Source organism: Polypterus senegalus, chromosome 7, assembly GCF_016835505.1.
Source record: "Polypterus senegalus isolate Bchr_013 chromosome 7, ASM1683550v1, whole genome shotgun sequence".
NCBI lineage: Eukaryota > Metazoa > Chordata > Cladistia > Polypteriformes > Polypteridae > Polypterus > Polypterus senegalus.
Genome location: NC_053160.1, coordinates 54,980,340 through 55,000,511, shown reverse-complemented (window position 1 = coordinate 55,000,511; position 20,172 = coordinate 54,980,340). Strand labels below are relative to the sequence as shown.

General features: G+C 35.8%; 1 protein-coding gene across 4 annotated transcripts in view; it reads left to right on the top strand.

The window, feature by feature from the left end:
• Positions 1-20,172, top strand: part of mast4 (microtubule associated serine/threonine kinase family member 4) — a 454,258-nt gene that overhangs the window by 252,797 nt on the left and 181,289 nt on the right. For all 4 annotated transcript variants that reach the window (XM_039758648.1, XM_039758649.1, XM_039758651.1 and 1 more), the window contains one exon: positions 5,710-5,741. In XM_039758648.1, coding sequence (XP_039614582.1) covers positions 5,710-5,741 — 32 coding nt within the window. The remainder of the gene's footprint in view (positions 1-5,709; positions 5,742-20,172) is intronic.

Below are 20,172 nucleotides of genomic sequence, written 5' to 3'. Positions count from 1 at the left end.
TTTTATATTAAATCAATTTCAGTCCTCATCCTCTATAATATAGTTTGGCGAGGTATTTGATCAGGCGGCCTGATATTAAGAAGTCCCTCTTAAATATCAAGGTATGAAAAAAATTCAGCATTTTGAAAAGCATGAGTAAATTAATGCAAAATTCACTACAAAGTCTAACATGTTGAGATTTTTTTAAATAAAAATTATAGGTAAACTAAGACTTATTTTTATCAATGAGTTACTGAGTATATATATAGATTCTTCCACCTGACTAAGTTGTGACAATAAGTGTCAAGTATAACAACAACAACATTTATTTATATAACACATTTTCATACAAAAAAATGTAGCTCAAAGTGCTATACATAATTAAGAATAGAAAAATAAAAGACACAGTAAGAAAGTAAAATAAGTCAACATTAATTGACATAGAATAAGAGTAAGGTCCGATGGCCAGGGTGGACAGAAAAAACAAACAAAAAAAAAAAAAACTCCAGACAGCTGGAGAAAAAAATAAAATCTCCGGGATTTCCAGACCATGAGACCACCCAGTCCCCCTATACAGTATAGTATATAATATTGAAATAGGTTTTTCATGACTTAATGTTATCCTATTCAGTGTTACTGGAAATAATGCAGTTATAGAATTGCAAGTCATTTTGAATCTGAAATTATCTGAGCAATAAATACCCCCCCAATATGATCTGAGAATATTATATTACCAAAGCATACTGCCTAGTGATTTAGGTGCTTGATGATATCATTCACAATTTGATTCTTGTTCTGGATATCTTTAAGATAATCTTAGTTCATATAGGCATGTGCAAGTTTTAACAGACCTATCCATGTTTTACACAAATTAATGAAGAATGTAAGTATCTTATAGGTGGCTAAAATTGGTTCATTACTTCTGATTTTAAAATGCTCATATTGCCTTAGATCATTTAGCACTCAACATTCTATAGGTTGGCACAGTCAGATACATTTAAACTGATGTCACATTACATGACTTTTCATCGTTGAGTATATCAAAAATACCTGCTGCAGTTGCTGATCGCATTGTGAGACCGTGTCAATTTAAATAACTGAAAATCACTAGCCATTTCACATTTTCTGACAGCGTGTCGACCTTCCACTGAAGTTGTGCTCATCCCATTTTGTAACAGCTAAAAGCATGCTACCTGATAGAGCTGGTTCAGTACGAAAGGTCAACAAATACAAGTTTAGCTGTAGTCTATGCTCTTTTTTTTTGTTCTTTTTTTTTTATTATGCTACGCAGAACATAAGGCATGAGACAAATGAGCTTCTCTTTTGTTTGTCAAGGTCCAAAACACCTGCATTCTTTAATTGTCTTTGCCAAATTTTTATGCATTGTACTTATGGAGGTGTATTCATTTACTGACAGCTCTCATGTTCACAAGCCTGTCCCTACAACTTAGACAAAATCAAACATATTTGATTTTTTTGGAGCAAGTTGTGGAGTAATTGGAGTGAGTGACTGAGGGTGTCACATTATGCATCTGGATTCACAGGAGCATGCCAGCAGTGGTCTCTGACTCAATAATATTATGTACATGAAGAGTACAAATGAAAATCATTTGTAAAGTTGCGCAATGCGACAAGGCCTTTCAGTAGTGCTGTTTCAACTATATATATTCATGGGAGATCAGGAAAGATGGAAATTTCTGTTTTTGAAGCACAAGAAAGTTAAGTGACTTACCCAGAGTCAAATGGTGGGCTGGCAGTCTAGAGCCATACCTTAAAAGGCTCCATTTCAACTTTCACACAACACATCTGATATGGTTGATCGACTGAAATATTATTTCTGTAGCTGAAAGAATTGAGTCCTTTAGCATATGAATTATCCATTGAAGTGTGTCCGTTTGTTGTCTTGATTTTCATTAGGTCCTGTGTATGTTTCTTTAAATATACTTGACTTTAAACAGGCATGCATGTTCCAGTTCAGCAGACTATGCAGAGTTGTAATTGCTTTTTACTTTATGTTTGAGTTAGGTCTTACAGGTTTTGTCAAAATAAGATTTGCAAAGCTTGCCTTGAAAAATGAACAGTTTCAGATGTTGTGTGATTACTGTGTGATGTATAAGATGGGATAAATTAAGACTTTAAATGAATTTTTCTGATCCTGGCATGTGCTCAGCTTTACTTGCATTAACGTTTCAGTTCTACTGACGTTATGAATGAAACTGGTTATTACTCTAGACATTTCCTCTGTAACTGTTCCATTTGATTTAAAGTTTTAGATTTCAGGCCAGTGTACCTTTAAATCTATTGATCTTTTAAAATTTTCATGATAGAATTTTGATTCCCTCTGGCTGTTTAGGAGAGAAAATTGTTCTTTCAGACTTTTGTTGTTATTATTATTTATTATTATTACTACTACTACAATTCATATTTTGTTATCATTTTATGGTGGAAGTCACTCATTGGAATCTGAAATGAAATTGATGTTTTTTCTTTCCTACAACATAATAATCCACACATTGGGGACTGGATGTATAGTAAGGCTACGGTCTGCCACTGTAACTAATGCAGTGACTGAGTTATGGTATTGCTAGTTACTTCAGACAGGTAGAATAAGGTCATCTTCAGATGGTGGCCACAGCCAAATACGGCAATAGTATATTCACAAAAATCTATGAAGGCATGCAGACAGCAGGAGACCATTCAGCCTATCCGACTTGTTTTATTATCTTAACATTATAGAATGGGAATCCCTTTAGTAAGCTCTTCCTGTCTTGATTAAGTGGATTTGAGAACATGGTAAGTTCCTGCCTTACACTTGATATTTCCAGGATAGGATGCAACCTTCAGCAACTGGTTCCTGGAAAAATCAGGTTCAGGAAATCAATGGATGAATTATGAGCTACCATATGTTCATGTAAGCTTTTTATAATTATATATTGGAAGTACAAATATACTGAATTTTAATGTGCTTACCTGCATAACTATATCCATAGGGTTTCAGAATCAGAATACATTCAATAATGAAGAATAACTTTAGTTGGTAATAAGTAAAACATATATTATTTTCCAAGTCTTTTAGAACTGAGCTAAGTCTAGGAGTAGACCCAAAGCTTACACTAGACATTCAATCATTAGAGATCCTGAAACCAGGGAATACAAAAACAGCCAGCTGCCACTGCGGTTACAGAACATTGCATGATTCACGAGCATCCAGGAAAAATTATGCACCAGTCCTTAAGCCAGCTGCCAAGGCCAAATGATAAACCACTCAGTTAGAGAGTGCAACTAAGGTAGATTTGTACTGCAGATGGTGAGATTCTCAAGGTAAAAAGGTGTAGTTTCAAAGTTGTTACAGTTTGTCCAGTCAGCTTCTTCATGTAGGAAGACAGTGAAAACATCTGAGTGCAATGAAAAAAAATCCTTGATCTTGATAAATAATTACACTAAATCTGTCAATTGAAAGATAAAATTGATGCACTTCATTTACCCCTTTCTGTCTGCCTGTCGCTTTCTTGATGTTTGTGATAAGACCTTTATCTGACAAGGTTCAAGACCAGGTTAGGTAAGAAAGCATGACCTGTAAATGTTCCTTCTGTTAGATCAGAGCACCTGTAAGTACATATTGGCTAAATCTGTACTTAAACTCCTGTCCTGATTTATTAAGCATAGCAATTTACAGTTGCACAAACCTGTTGTGGCCTCATCGCCTATAACATTTTGGGGGTTTTGTTGTATTTTGTATTTTTTGTTTTTATTCTATTTAATTGTTTCATATTCTGATTCAGAGATTTGTGTATTCTGTATTTATTTTTTAATTAGTGTTTTAATGTTGATATTGTATCCAGTATTGTTTGTTTAAACATTTTTCTGTGCTTGTATACCTATTGTTCTATATATTAAGCACAGGAAGGGCACTGTCTAAGTATAATGGATTATTATTATAACCAAGACTTTTTGATCAAGGCACTGAGCAACACATACAAAGCACCATACACAATATGGACAACGATGACTTTTTATGGTTTTATTTATTAACATAATCTAAATATTATGATTTCTCTACCTAGTTACTTGGGTCTAAGGTTATGCACAACCTTAATATGCTTAGTTTATGGCTGTTCTTCATACAGGGCTCACATGACTGAAGGGGTCAAGTCTAAAAACAGCTCATACTAACACAGTCTTAGCCCTGTGGTATGAATGAACATTACTCTCTCTCTAAGACACATTCAAGTACATGTTCTGCCGAAACAAGTATAACTATTGTGTTATTGCTTCCAATATCAATGAAATCAGAGATTAAGAAGTGGGGCATTGTAGATATGAAGTATAACTTTAAAAATAGACCTTGGAGTATGAGTCATATATGGTACTGAGGTGTCCTAAGTAGAATGATTTTTGGTGAAATAATATAGCGTATACTAACATAGTAAGACGACTAGTGTAAAATGTTAGTAGAAGTAGGCAGTCTTTTGTTGCTGCCTGAAACAGTGAGAATTTAAGCCCAAAATGTACAGTATATTGAGACAGCTTATTGTCCTCTTATTTAGGTGTTTTGTGCAGATCTAGTTTTTTTTTTTTTTTTAAAAAAACATTCTCCATTTTTCTTAGGTCTGTGAGAATATATTCTGTGTTTATTCTGGTCAATATTTCCAGTACCGCTACTTTTACATGGAGTGCTGATTGACCCAAACTCTTTGGCCTAAATATGTCCTTCATTAAAGTCAAAGTGAGAAACACAAATTGGCAAAGAGCAATTCTGGACTAAAGCAAATTATTGTGAAATAAAATACTTTATAGAGTAAGTTGTTGTTAATGTTCTGTTTAGTATTGCAAAATAAAATGATTCATCAATGTATTTTAAAAATAAAGACAATATTTTGTCCGGCTGGGTTAAAGTCAAAACTCTTTGTTTCTGTAAGCTGTCTAAAAATTGTACTACACACCTGAAAAGCTTAAACTATGCATTTTATATAAAGCGTTTTTCAATTAATTATGCTATTTATGAGTCATTTATCATCTTGTAACTCCTCATTAGCTGCTTCAATTAAAAGACATTGCCTGGGGAAAAGCAGCAGTGGTTAGAGTGACCAACACTAATTTTAAGTCTAAAAGCAAATAAATTGAAAACAAACATACATATTCACAAATATACCGAGTTCAATTTGGATAATATTTTCTCATTAGGTTATCATGTTTATAATTCTGACATTTTCTGTTTTGCCAAGTTTCTTTACATTTATTGCTTTTTTATGTATACCACAAAAGTTTAATAATTCATCAACTTATTTTCACAAATTTCACCAAAGTTTAGTTGTTGGTAATATTAGTTATACATTAGTGGTTAAATAATTTGGTACATTTGAAAAAACTAGCTAACTTTTCAAATGAAGCATCTATAAGTTGTTTTGTTCCCCCCTTTTTATTAAACATTAAGCTCCCCTTTTGGTTAAAATTTAGGATTGTAGCTTTCACATTTATTTCAGTTGTTTAATCTAATTGATTACCTTTTGTAATCTTGTAAAACTGCAGGAGAAACATACAGTGTGTTTACAGTATATCTTGGTATTAAGAATTAAATTTGCATCCACCAGAGGGTGGTGTATCTTTTTAGGAATACAATACAGAACATTTATTTATTGGTATGCGTGTGTGTGTGTGTGTGTGTGTGTTTGCAGTTACTCCTAGTAAATAATCCATTTCTAACCTTTTTTTTCTCTCTATCTTTAACAGAAGGAACTTAGCCTTCCAAGAAGAGGGAGTTTGTAAGTAAAAAAAGATTCTGATTTTTTTCAGGGTCTTTTTATTATGTCCTGTTTATTAAATGCTTTGTAGTATGAAATCTTTTAGTGTTTATGTTTAATGTTACTAATACAGTAGGCTATGTGCAGTTTAAAAATAGAGTACTTTTTTGGCTTTGCAATTGGATTTGATTTTAGTAGTGTGTTGCATATTGTACTGTATTCTGTACAACTTGATATTGGAGTTTGTGCTATACATATTTGTTGCCTCTGAAAACTGACATAAGCTAATGTTATTATTTAGAACTAGTTTGACTGTGATACAGACCACAGTAAAGGGAGGTAGAAAAACAACCAGCTTTTTGCATTCAACTCTTTAAAGTAATATTTAGACATGATGAGATAATGTAACATGCTATTATTTATTGGTTTTTATTAACCCTGCTTCTATCTCTTTTGGTTTTAAACTGGTCAGAAGACCCTCTTTTTTTCTTGTTTGTCAGGGTTGGTATTAGCAGGACAGACCTGACATTCATGAAATGTCATGAAAGCAGTTTAAAAGGGCAGACAATAAACTGATTGCTTCAATCACAAATAATTCTGTCATGTAGAAACTCTATTGAAACAGTTGTTGAAGAAATAATAAAAAGAAATTGTATGTAATTGTAGGTTATGGCTTAGTAGGTTTCAACCTCTTGGTTATGCTACAATGACTACTGGGAACATTTTCACTGCTTTGATTAATGATAATATTGTGTCCAAATTGAGAAGGTCAAAGTAAACTGGTGCCATTAGAAAATGGCACTGCTGAAGAAGGGACTTTGATGGAAAGAGCTTTTCCTTTTTTAAATTAGTATTGTAAATGTGCATACTATTAATATGTTTTATCCAATATGATGACACTGAAAGTAGTTACCAGCATTTTAAAATATTATGTAATATTAAGTATGCAGTTAAGTTTGGTAATTGTTTCTGAAAGTAAAAAAAAATGTAAAATGTTTCTTTAAAATGTGTCAATAAAAGCATCATTCCTTGTTCTGCAAATATTTTGCACCATTCCACCTGGGAACTTTCTTTGTATATAGTCCAAGCATTATTATAACTTCTTTAATCTTGCACATATGTCCTTCTATTGCTTGCAAAATAAGATCTGCTTTCCAGTCTTTCAAACTGGAATGAATTAAAAACCACGAACACATGCATCAGTCTACTACTGAAATCATACAACAGAACAAAAGAAGTCCCCCACCATTTGACAATAAGCCACCAAATGGATTATGAACAATTCTTTCTCCAAATTCTGGAAGGTGTACCTCACTAATAATTTGAATACCACCATAAGAGTCATAAGGATTATGTGTGATCACTTGAAATACCTAAATTGTTTAATAACTGGGGATATACTTTTACATCACTAGCTTGTGCAAATGAAAACCTGTGTCCATATCTATGAAGTGTATAGGAATTGCTCCTAGGAACTGGACTGAAAGTCTGACTAGCGTAAGCATCATGTGGAGTGGTGGGGAAATGTATGAATCTGCGTATTACCACATGTGTTGTAAGCGCGTTCAAAGTTCAAGAAATGGTTAATTGTGACATACCCCAATCATCGGTATTGAAAAGTTGCATTTCACATGTAATGTTACCAACACTTACCAAGTGTTACTAAACTTTCATTTCGGCAAACAGCACATGGCCCATAGAAGTGATCATGTAACTTACAAGATGTGTTGTGAATATTATTCCATCTCTGTCAAACTGATATTTTTTTAGGAGGTCATGGTTGTCCAGCACTTCCAAAACATTATGCCTTACTCAGAATATGCGTGCCGATTTCTGCCTACAGTAAATGCCAGCATCTGACAGCTCATAGTGAGTTAAAACTTCTCATGAGCCCTCCTAAGTCCTGGTGAGGTAAAGAGTAGTTACCAAAATTAGAAAAAGTTAGAATAAAGATAAAAATCTTTAACTCCTATTCCAAAGACTGGGACAAAATTTGTGTCATTCAAATTTTTGAGCCAGGTTAGAACTTTGTGTCCTACTCTGTTTGGGTGTGCGTGGTTGTGAGGAGGAGCGGCGCTGGAGGTTGATGAGGTGATTGGCTTATCGTGTATTTATGTTCAGACACGTTAGCCCTCTGGGGTCTGTAATCAGCAGCAACGCATCTGCATCCCTAGTAGAATAAAAAGGAGCTTCAGCAGGAAGGTTAGAACAGAAGAGAGTGATTGGAGGTTAAATGGCAAAGTAAATGAAGGAGACACACAGAAGGAGCCAGTGCACTGAAGAGTGAAGAGTGGAGGTAAGGAGGAGGTTAGAAAAATGAGCGCTCGAAGTGGGGCAGAGGGGGCACTCCTGCTGAGCACCCCAAAGAGCAGGAGCAACCGAGTGCTCCTAGTAGTCCGCTGTATTACAGTGCATCCAGAAAATATTCACAGCGCATCACTTTTTCCACATTTGTTATGTTACAGCCTTATTTCAAAATGGATTAAATTCATTTTTTTTCCTCAAAATTCTACACACAACACCCCATAATGACAACGTGAAAAAAGTTTACTTGAGGTTTTTGCAAATTTATTAAAAATAAAAAAAACTGAGAAATCACATGTTCATAAGTATCCACAGCCTTTGCTCAATACTTTGTTGATGCACCTTTGGCATCTATTACAGCCTCAAGTCTTTTTGAATATGATGTCACAAGCATGGCACACCTATCCTTGGCCACTTTCGCCCATGCCTCTTTGCAGCACCTCTCAAGCTCCATCAGGTTGGATGGGAAGCGTCGGTGCACAGCCATTTTAAGATCTCTCCAGAGATGTTCAATCGGATTCAAGTCTGGGCTCTGGCTGGGCCACTCAAGGACATTCACAGAGTTGTCCTGAAGCCACTCCTTTGATATCTTGGCTGTGTGCTTAGGGTCGTTGTCCTGCTGAAAGATGAACCATCGCCCCAGTCTGAGGTCAAGAGCACTCTGGAACAGGTTTTCATCCAGGATGTCTCTGTACATTGCTGCAGTCATCTTTCCCTTTATCCTGACTAGTCTCCCAGTTCCTGCTGCTGAAAAACATTCCCTCAGCATGATGCTGCCACCGCCATGCTTCACTGTAGGGATGGTATTGGCCTGGTGATGAGTGGTGCCTGGTTTCCTCCAAACGTGATGCCTGGTTGTCCTCCTGGAAGGTACTTCTCTCTCCACAGAGGACCTCTGGAGCTCTGACAGAGTGACCATCGGGTTCTTGGTCACCTCCTGACTAAGGCCCTTCTCCCCCGATCGCTCAGTTTAGATGGCCGGCCAGCTCTAGGAAGAGTCCTGGTGGTTTCGAACTTCTTCCACTTTTTAAAATCCACTTCTTACCACTTCCTAAATTGGTAAATATCCTAAAATATTCATATTGTGCTTTGCAAAGCTTAAGCATATTATAATGGCAGTGAATTAACAGTTACAAATCAAAAGGGATATTAATGACATACACACATGCAAACTTATAAGTTATTATAAATTGTTGTATACGGCAGTTTCCAACTGTGACTATTATGTACACTCTTGGCAAATGTTTAGTAGGCAAATAATCAGAATCCTTGCTAAACATCAGTTGACATTGTAGTATATAGTTACTAATTTGAAAACGCTTAAGTGTATACAAAAAAAACGTACAATAGGATACACAAGAGGTGAAAAGTGGTGTTTACACGCAAACAGCAAAAGGCTTTTTAATCTTGTTGACACTGGGCAAGTATCATCTGCACAGTACCAGCCTAAATAAGCAAATTTTAAAACTCATATACTTTTGCTTGGGCCACATTCTCTTAAAAACATGAAGGTACTGAAAAAATGTAGGCAGTTGGTGCAGAAATTTTCTCAAACAAAAATGATTGTTAATTATTGCTGATCTGAATGACAGTACTTAATGTGTACAGGTACTGTATATTTTGTCATTTGTTACAGTATATAAGCCGCTGGTTATGTGTGGAGTCAATGCAAAGTCACTTGTGAGAGGATGCAGCTGTTGCCTGCAGCCCTCCATGTGACCATTTCTTAGGAGCTGCACGAGCACAACAGGGAGATGGCTGTGCTCACCATAACAATTCTCACTGGAAACCTTTTGGCTGCTGTCGTTAAAATGAAAGCTTAAAAGGTGAGGCCAAAAAGTCTGTAAGAACCTACATTCATACACAGAAAATTAAAGTGAAATATGCCAACCTTCTTAATGTATATTAATAAAATGTGTGCATGTTTATGTGCTAAGTGCACCTCACTTATGCATTTTGCACTGAAGGGGGTGTCTTTTTTTAAAAAATGGTACTGCATGTTATCATAACTTACCTTTTGGACAATTAGACACTGCTTTAGTCCCAAAAATTCTTGGTAACAGTGGCAGATTTGCAAATGATGTTGCCTTTTCTTTTAGCAAAGGAATGAAATTGATATTAGCAGACTTGATAAGGGCACTGTAACCTAATAATGTTATGTTATATTTCAAACACAATGTGCAATTCACATCACTATAATTAAAAACTATAGTTTTTATAGTTTTATATAGTTTTAGTCGCTTCGCTCCCCAACCCCCATGTTTGGTTTTTCAGACACACTTTTAAGGTTTTTTTTTTTTGGTTTTTTTTTTGAATTGTTGTTATTTCATTGGTTTCACTTTTATTTCAGAACTTCTGTAAAAACAATATTTGGAATCTTTCGAGTCCAAATATGCTGAATCTTTTAAATGAGGTCAGTGAGACATGTGCTTAATGACTTTGTCAGGTTAGAGATAATGAAAACTGGAATTCAAAAGATCCTTAAAAAAACTTAGGCGCGAAACACATACAGAGCAAGATACAAAATATGAAAGCAGCAAAAAAACGAAAGTGTCCAAAAAAAAAAAACTAAACTTCACATTAGCACCAAAAAAACAGAAATTATTACTCGGAGAAATAATGAAAAGGCGAATAGAGATCGAATATATGGACATAGGTGATATGTCAGAAGTATGTAAATATTATAAGGCTTGGAAGTTTAAGTCAGAGAATTTCAAAAACGTGCTTTACCTCACATGCATTTATTGGTTACTTTGCAAAAAAAAATTATTAACTGCTGATGATCTACTGTAGATCATTTTGTCTGTGCTGAAATTCCAAACAGAGAAACCTATCCTGAATTATCTCTAACCTGCTCTGCTGGTGTTTGACCCTTTTGTTTTTTAACCTCTTTATGACTTTTCACTTTGTTTTCTACTCTGTCTTTAATCTCTGACCTCGCTTTGTCCTGCTTTTTTTTCAGAGACAGCCGGTCCATGGTGATTATCTTCCCTTTTTCGAGTATTAATTTCCATTTGTTTGCGCTACTGTGATCTTTACTTTCGTGCATTCGTTTTTTTTTTTTTTTGAGCCTTTTGAATGCTGTGCTTTCATAATCTGCTCTGCATGTGTATAGCGTCGACGTTTGTGAACGTCTTTATGAAGTTCTACTTTGTCTTTTACTCTGTCTATTAATTCTGAGCCCGATTGGACGTGCTTTGTTTAATTTCCACTTGTTACAGACTAATAATTACTTGCCTTATTTTCTGAATTTGCACCTAGATTATTTTTTCTTTTTCCTTTCCAACACTTTTGAGTCAGTTTTCCCCGCGCTGATTTCTTCTTCGCTTATTCGTCGATGATTAATTTATAACATATGTCTTATAAGCTTTATATGCGCTGAGAACCTGAATCTATATGTGCTCAAATCCTTCACAAGACTGAATGTTTTGCTGCCCCATTGTCCTATTTGATAGATTGTAAGTAGGGCGTGTCTTGCAAGAATTTCATGTTCTACGTCATCGCGAGACGGTCCTGGGTCAATCTCTTGGCACAATGTCTCATGTTTGCAGTCCCTGCGAGACGCACCGTGGAAAGTCTCTTTGGTCTCGCGGGTCTTTTAAATGTCTTCCAAGAAGATGACGTATCATAGCCTTGCTTTTGCTTTCCAGGACATAATTTCTTTTTATAATAGAGAGATGCACCATAATTCAACAGTTAAACTACTGACAGCTAATCTGACAATCATTCAGTAAAAACAGGCCAGAAACATAAATGACTGTACTGTTTACTGAGTAAAATTAATTTTGTATGCAAGTATTCTATTAGCATTATCATTAAACTTTTAATTGAAGGACAGTAATTGATTAAGATACTTATATTTTGGCATAGTATCAATTAAATTTAACAAAATATAAAACGTCTATAAACAATTTATAACATTGTCCTTTTACTTTGGACCCATTCATTAAAACACTGTTTAGTTTTAGCTTTGTAATTATTATAATATGAGAAAAAATAAATAAATATGGATCAGAAATTTTACAGAATAATGGCTACTACAGTACTTTCATATTACATACAATATTTTCACATGCATTACATTACAGAATCATTGTGAGTCCATGACAGTCCAATTATGCATAAAATATTTAAAATATCTATGCATTAAAACAATTAATTGATACTGGCAACTAGTGCTGGGCGGTATACCAGTTCATACCGAAAACCTTTTTTTATTTTTGTTATGATATAGATTTTTCTTATACCGCAACACCAGTTTAAATTGCCTAAACAACATTCGGAACGTGGCGCAGCGGGAAACTGTTTAAGGGGGGACATTTTTCACTGCTACACCGCTAATCACAGAGGTGTTGCGCCAGGGCTCTTTTTCACTGCTGCACCGCTAAATAGACATGCAACGGAGTACATGCGGTAATGTAGGTATTGCACGGTGAAAATGGTCAGAGAACATTCTGAAACTAAGCTGTAGCTGACAATAAAGTTGAACATGATGACACAGAAGAACTTTTTCTGAAAAAAAGGAACCATGTCTGTTGCTTGGAGATAGTTTGTTTTTAAAAGGTCAGATGTGGACCGTTATGTGTAAATACTGTTTCTATACTACTGGATAATACTACAAGTGAAGTTGTACTTGTTTTATTTTTTTTTTTTCAATATAGTATAATGTACCTGGGTACTGTGTAATAGTGTGACGACATGTTGACTTTATTCTCGACATTTCCACCTTAATATTAACGCTTATGACGAGAATAAAGTTGACAGGTTAACTTTATTCTAAACATTTCTACTTTATTCTCGCCATTTATGTCAAGATTAAAGTCGACATATTGACTTTATTCTCGTAATTTGTCATTAAAGTAGAACATCGTAAACTAAACTTCATCGTAAAATGAATATTTAATTTACTAGATTTTCTCAAACCCCATCATAAGTTAAATAGCACATTAAAAGCTTTGTGTTAAGTGTTCCCCGAGCCATGTTAAATCAGTACGTGCTTCTTAAACTGATTTCCTCTTCTACTGAGGAGGTGCCGGAAATGATCACCGCACAGAATACATTCACTTTATGATATCCTTGCTCCCTGAACATTTAGAATGCTAAGATAAATATTTGATATAATTTTCATGATGAAATGCATTAAAGCATGTGTTAATCATGTGGGGGCATGGTGGTGTGGAGGTTGCACTGCTGCCTTGCAGCAAGGGTGTCTCGGGTGTACCCTGCCTTGAATTTGCATGTTTATTCGGTGGGTTTACTCGGCGTGCTTCAGTTTCCTTTCAAAGTCATGTAGGATGTGGGGTTTTTGTTATGCTATATTGACCCTGTTTGTGTATGTTTTGCTCGTATTCACCCTGCGATGTGCTGGCGACAAGTTCAGGATTTTCTCCTGCCTCGCACACAATGCTTGCTGGGATGGGCACAACCCTGAATGGATGGCATAATTAAACATGTATAACAAAGATTTTTTTAAAGTTCTGAGCACTCCGTGGGCTAAGTTTATAACTAGTTTTAATTTCACAAAGACATTTATCGTGTGGTGATTGGTTATGTGGAGAAAGAAAAAGGAAAGATAGGAGCTGAGGGTTTGGTACGTCAGACAGATGGCACATGTGCAATAAAGAAAGCCCGTTTAGAAGAACATCCATTAAATTCTGTTTTTGTGTCTCCGACCACCAGATCACAAACCCAACATTTACACAATATTTAAGTTAAACCTGTGCGATACCCAATCATACATTCCGTTTTTTGGAGCCTCGTCACACCTGCCATAAAGTTCTCTACACTGAACATATACCTGGGGACCCCATACTCCAAGGGAGAAGCACTACTGTGCATGTTTAATACCTGCTTTAATGCATTTCATCCTGAAAATGATATTAAGTATATATCTTAGCATTCTAAATTTTCAGAGAGCAGGAATATCATGAAGTGAATGGATTCTGTGCGGTGATCGCAGCCGGCGCCTCCTCTTAGTGCAGAGGAAGTCAGTTTAAGAAGCGTAGTGATTAACAACTGGGTCAGGGAACACTTAGCACAAAGTATTTAATGTGCTACATTAACTTATGATGGGGTTTGAGAAAATCTAGTAAATTAAACATTGATTTTAGGATGAAGTTTTGTTTACGACATTCTGCTTTAATTATAAAATAATCTATGAGAATAAAGTGGAAATGTTGACTTTAATTTCGACATAAGTGTCAAAATTAAAGTGGAAATGTTGAGAATAAAGTCAACATGTCGACTTTATTCTCGACATATAGTTTGCTTTTTTTCTTCCCTATGTCTGTACTTTTTCTTCTTCACCGTGGCCCTAATATGCTTCCGTTGGGCTATACCACAAATAGCATTACAAATGGAAGTTGCAGTTTTATTATTTATGTATATAGCTTAACTTGAAGCAAGATCCATAATAATGCAGTTTGCCGAAATGATGGTTCAGTTGGTAAAGATGTCATCACCAAGTTGCACTTGTTTTATTTTATTTTATTTGGTAAATATTCTGTAATGCACCTGGGCCTGAAGTCTTAAAGTAATAGTGCAACTATCACTAATAATACTATTATTTATTTTATTGTTATTATTTTTTAGTTTTAAATACAGTTTAATGATAGTAAAGTTGTTTAAAAAGTCACTTTAACGTGTCAGTGGACAGAGATTGGTAACATTAACAGAACGTGTAATTGGTTTACAAATTTTATTTTTCTAAGGCATGTTCAGTGCAATACAAATTTTGACAAGCACCTCTGGATATTTTACTAAGTCTAAATGCCTCTTTGGATGGTTGAAATTATGTTGTCAAAATTATAGTTTAAGTTGTTTGCAAAATTTGTTCAATAAAAAGGTTCTATATTTTGGATGCATCTGTCATCAACAACAAAAACATTTATTTATATAGCACATTTTCATACAAAAAATGCAGCTCAAAGTGCTTTACATAATGAATAATAGAAAAATAAAAGTCACAGTAAGAAAATAAAATAAGTCAACATTACTTAACATAGAATAAGAGTAAGGTCCAATGGCCAGGGAGGACAGAAAAATCAAAAAAAAAAAAAAAAACTCCATATGGCTGGAAAAAAAAAAATCTGCAGGGATTCCAGACCATGAGACTGCGCAGTCCCCTCTGGGCATTCTACCTCACATAAATGAAACAGTCCTCTTTGGATTTAGGGTTCTCACAGAAGGACTTGATGATGATGGTCATGTAGACTTCTGCCTTTTAATCCATCCATCATTGTTGGAGCATCATGAAGCTTTGAGTAGGTGGTGGTGGCGCAGGCCGCCATCACAAAGAAACCGGAAAAAGAAACAGAAGAGAGAGTAGGGGTTAGTACAGATTTTAGAGCCACCATGAATAGTTATTATAATGTATTGAACATAAAGAGTATCAGTATTAAATTAAAGTGAAGTTATGAGAATGCCATGTTAAAGTAATGTGTTTTCAGCAGTGTTTAAAGTGCTCCACTGTATTAGCCTAGTAAATTCCTATTGGCAGGTTATTCCAGATTTTAGGTGCATAAGAGCAGACCTCACCACTTCTTTTAAGTTTTGCTTTAGGAATTATAAGGAGACACTCATTTGAGGATCTAAGATTACGATTTGGAATATAGGGTGCCAGACATTCCGATATATAAAGTGGAGCGAGATTATTTAAGGCTTTATAAACCATAAGCAGAATTTTAAAGTCAATTCTGAAAGACACAGGTGACCAGTGTAGTGACATTAAAACTGGAGAAATGTGTTCGGATTTTCTTTTCCTAGTTAGGATTCTAGCAGCTGCATTCTGCACTTGTTGCAAACGATTTATGTCTTTTTTGGGTAGTCCTGAGAGGAGTACATTACAGTAATCTAGTCTACTGAAAACAAAAGCGTGAATTAATTTCTCAGCATCTTTCAGTGATATAAGAGGTTTAACTTTTGCTATGTTTCTTAAGTGAAAAAATGCTGTCCTAGTGGTCTGATGAATATGCAATTTAAAATTCAGGTTACAGTCAACAGTATCCCCTAAGTTTTTTACTTCCGTCTTGACTTTTAATCCTAATGCATCAAGTTTATTTCTGATAACCTCATTGAATCCATTATTGCCAACCACTGAAATTTCAGTTTTCTCTTTATTTAGCTTGAGAAAATTATTATTCATCCATTCAGAAATACAATTAAGACATTGTGTTAGTGAATCAAGAGAGTCGGTGTCATCAGGTGCTATTGATAAGTACAGCTGTGTGTCATCAGCATAGCTGTGGTAACTCACGTTGTGCCCCGAGATAATCTGACCTAACAGAAGCATATAGATTGAGAAGAGCAGCTGACCGAGGATAGAGCCTTGTGGAAGCAGCTGATGAGTCAAAAAAGCATTTTTTAACAATATGCTTCTCCTGAGTGTTTTCTATCATTATTTCTATATTAAATAGCAGAAGAAAATGGTCTGATAGACCAATATCGATGATCTGCTTCACATCAACTTTTAGTCCTTTGGTAATTACTAAGTCTAACGTATGAACTGCTTTATGTGTAGGCTGATTAACGAGCTGTCTCAAATCAAAAGAGTCCAGAAGGTTCATGAATTCCTTTACTTTTAGGACACACTGATTATCGATATGAAAGTTAAAGTTGCCGACTATTAAGAGAGTGTCATAGTTCATAATTAAAATTGACATTAAGTCTGAGAATTCCTCAGACGCATTAAATTTAGGAGGTCTATACACGGATAATACTAGAACGTGACAATCTCCATGAATAACAACGGCGCGATACTCAAAGGACTTGAATTTACCAAAACTAACATCTTTACACTTTAACCAGCAGGAACAGATGTTTGCCAAGCCGCCCCCCTTTTTCTCTGCCGATCCACACGAGGAAAACTGTAATCCGGAGGCGCAGATTCGATTAAAACAGCCGCGCCATCTGAGCTAAGCCACGTTTCACTTAGTGCAATAAAATCAATTTTTCTATCACTAATAAGATCATTGATAAAAAATGTCTTGTTAGTTAAAGCTCTAACATTTAATAGTGCCATATTTAATGTTTCGGAGGGGCAGAGCTGAATTCTATGCGCGTTATTGATATTTGGAACAGAAACTAGGTTATTTTTGTTAGCTCTGTGTGTATTTTTTATGTAATCTATAATCTGTTTTTATAGTTTTAATGCATTGTTCATCTGAAGTAGTAATTGCAATTAAATTATTGGTGTTTATGCCACACTGCCTAGATTTTTTACGTACACTAAGATTAGTTATTAGAGTATTAATGTTGTGCACTTTTATGGAAGACTTTGTTATGTTCTAGCAAAGCAGTAGCATTACGGAAGTGGTTTAAAGTAGAAATAGACAGTCAAGACAGACGAATTACCTTAGCGATGTTTTCGGAGAGGACCCGGGCGCCGAATCTATTCGGATGCAGGCCATCCCGCTTGAAGAAACGCGGCCTTTCCCATCCCATCCCCAGGAAACATGCAATGTGATTCCTTGTCTTCATTAGTGCCACCCCCTTGATAACTACCACTTTATGGGGCCATGCAAACCTGTATTAATACTTGTGTGCACATTAAAATGTTTTTTTGTACAATGTACAATGCTCATGACAGTGGAATAGGTTATTCTTAGCTTAGTCTACTGCAGTAATTGCAGTGGAAAATGTGGTTAACATCCACACATTCATGGTAAAAAAATACCGTTGAATACTGTGAAACCGGTATAATTTTGAAAAATACTGTGATATAGAATTTTGGTCATACCGCCCAGCTCTACTGGCAACTAAAATCACTGTTTAAAATGTAAATATACTGTATATTCATTTGTCTTAAAAATATTTATATCCTTAAATGTGCAGCATTCCTATTGTTAAAATATTTAGTTTATGTATTTTTGCACAAGTTTTTATGGTGTTTTAAACAGTCATTCCTAATAGGTATACTGTATATAGTTAATAGCTAGATATAATTATAAATATAAATCAAATTCAATTTGTAGATAGATAGATACTTTATTAATGCCAAGGGGAAATTCACATAATCCAGCAGCAGTATACTGATACAAAGAAACAATATTAAATTAAATAGTAATAAAATGAAAAAAATAAAAAGCAGACAATAACTTTGAGTAATGTTAGCATTTACTCCCCCGGGTGGAATTTAAGAGTTGCATAGTGTGGGGGAGGAACGATCGCCTCAGTCTGTCAGTGGAGCAGGACAGTGACAACAATCTGTCACTGAAGCTACTCCTCTGCCTGGAGATGACACTGTTCAGTGGATGCAGTGGATTCTTCATGATTGACAGGAGTTTGCTTAGTGCCCGCCGCTCTGCCACAGATGTTAAACTGTCCAACTTTACTCCTACAATAGAGCCTGCCTTCTTAACAAGTTTGTCCAGGCGTGAGGCTTCTTTCATCTTTATGCTGCCTCCCCAGCACACTACCGCGTAGAAGAGGGCACTCGCCACAACCGTCTGGTAGAACATCTGCAGCATCTTACTGCAGATGTTGAAGGATACCAACCTTCTCAGAAAGTATAGTTGGCTCTGATCTTTCTTACATAGAGCATCAGTATTGGCAGTCCAGTCCAATTTGTCATCCAACTGCACTCCCAGATATTTATAGGTCTGCACCCTCTGCACAAAGTCACCTCTGATGATCACAGGGTCTAAGAGGGGCCTAGGCCTCCTAAAATCCACCACCAGCTCCTTGGTTTTGCTGGTGTTTAGATGTACTGTAAGTGGTTTGAGTCGCACCATTTAACAAAGTCTTTGATTAGCTTCCTGTACTCCTCCTCCTGCCCACTCCTGATGCAGCCCACAATAGCAGTGTCATAAGCGAACTTTTGCACGTGACAGGACTCCTAATCATATTGGAAGTCTGATGTATATAGATTGAACAGGACCGGAGAAAGTACATATGTATTATGTATGTATTATGCCATAGTTGTTTCTTACAAATTTTAAGTTCAGTGATACACACAGAGAAATGAATAACACATTTACAAACCTTATTTTTAAACTGTTTACTACTTTGTCAAAAGTTATATTTTGCAGTGCACAGCACTTGATAGATACAGTAGCTGAACTTGATTAATGATGGTAGATACATTCTTGACACCTATCGCTGCTGTCTGACCTGCCTACTATCTTTATGCATTGTGAACAAAGCCGATATGAATGCAGAAATAAAGTGAGAGTCAGAATGACTGAAACCTTGAAATTTGTTTTAAGATTCACAGTACAGACTTGTCAGTTAATTAAAGATACATTTTAAAAAAAAAAAAAACAAACTCTAGCAGGGCCCTCAGTTATGTGGGAGCCTATATACTGCTTGGCTATCACACTTTTACTGTGGTTTCTTCATTGCCATCAGCTAATCAGTTTATGCTGTATTATTTTAAACACTCTGCTAGTTTAAAAAAATCAACTTCTATGTATTTTTGTAAATTCGCAAGTGTACTTTTACACAAGTGCCTCCCCAGTTTTTGTAAAATAAGAGTTTACATCACATAATATATCAGCTGCCAGCTTTGTTTGCCCTGTCTTTACATTATAAAGAGTGCCACCTTTGCTGTCATTATACTGACATCTTTCGCTGTACTCTCCATTGCTATCACAGATACATAAAAAGACGGCATGTTATATTTAAGGCGTGGCCTTTTACAGTGTACACTCTGCTCCTGACCAATAAACTGCACGGTCATACCATTTTATACGAAGACGCCCCCACTTATGAAGCTAGAGAGAAATTCACAGCCACTGTGTCATTTGACTAAAGTGCTTAACACTATAAATAGAGATGTTTGTAGACTAGTTTTAATTGTCCATTAAAAATACTTTACTTTTGTAGGAAATTACACTTTTTATAGTCAGTCAGTCATTTTCCAACCTGCTATATCCTAACACAGGGTTACTGGGGGGTCTGCTGGAGCCAATCCCAGCCAGCACAGGGCTCAAGGTAGGAACAAATCCCAGGCAGGGCGCCAGCCCACCGCAGGGCACACGCACACACCAAGTACACACTAGGGACAATTTAGGATCGCCGATAGACATAACCTGCATGTTTTTGGACTGTTTGAGGATACCCACGCAGAGACAGGGAGAACATGTAAACTCCACGCAGGGAGTACCTGGGGAGCGAACCCAGGTCTCCTTACTGCAAGGCAGCAGCGCTA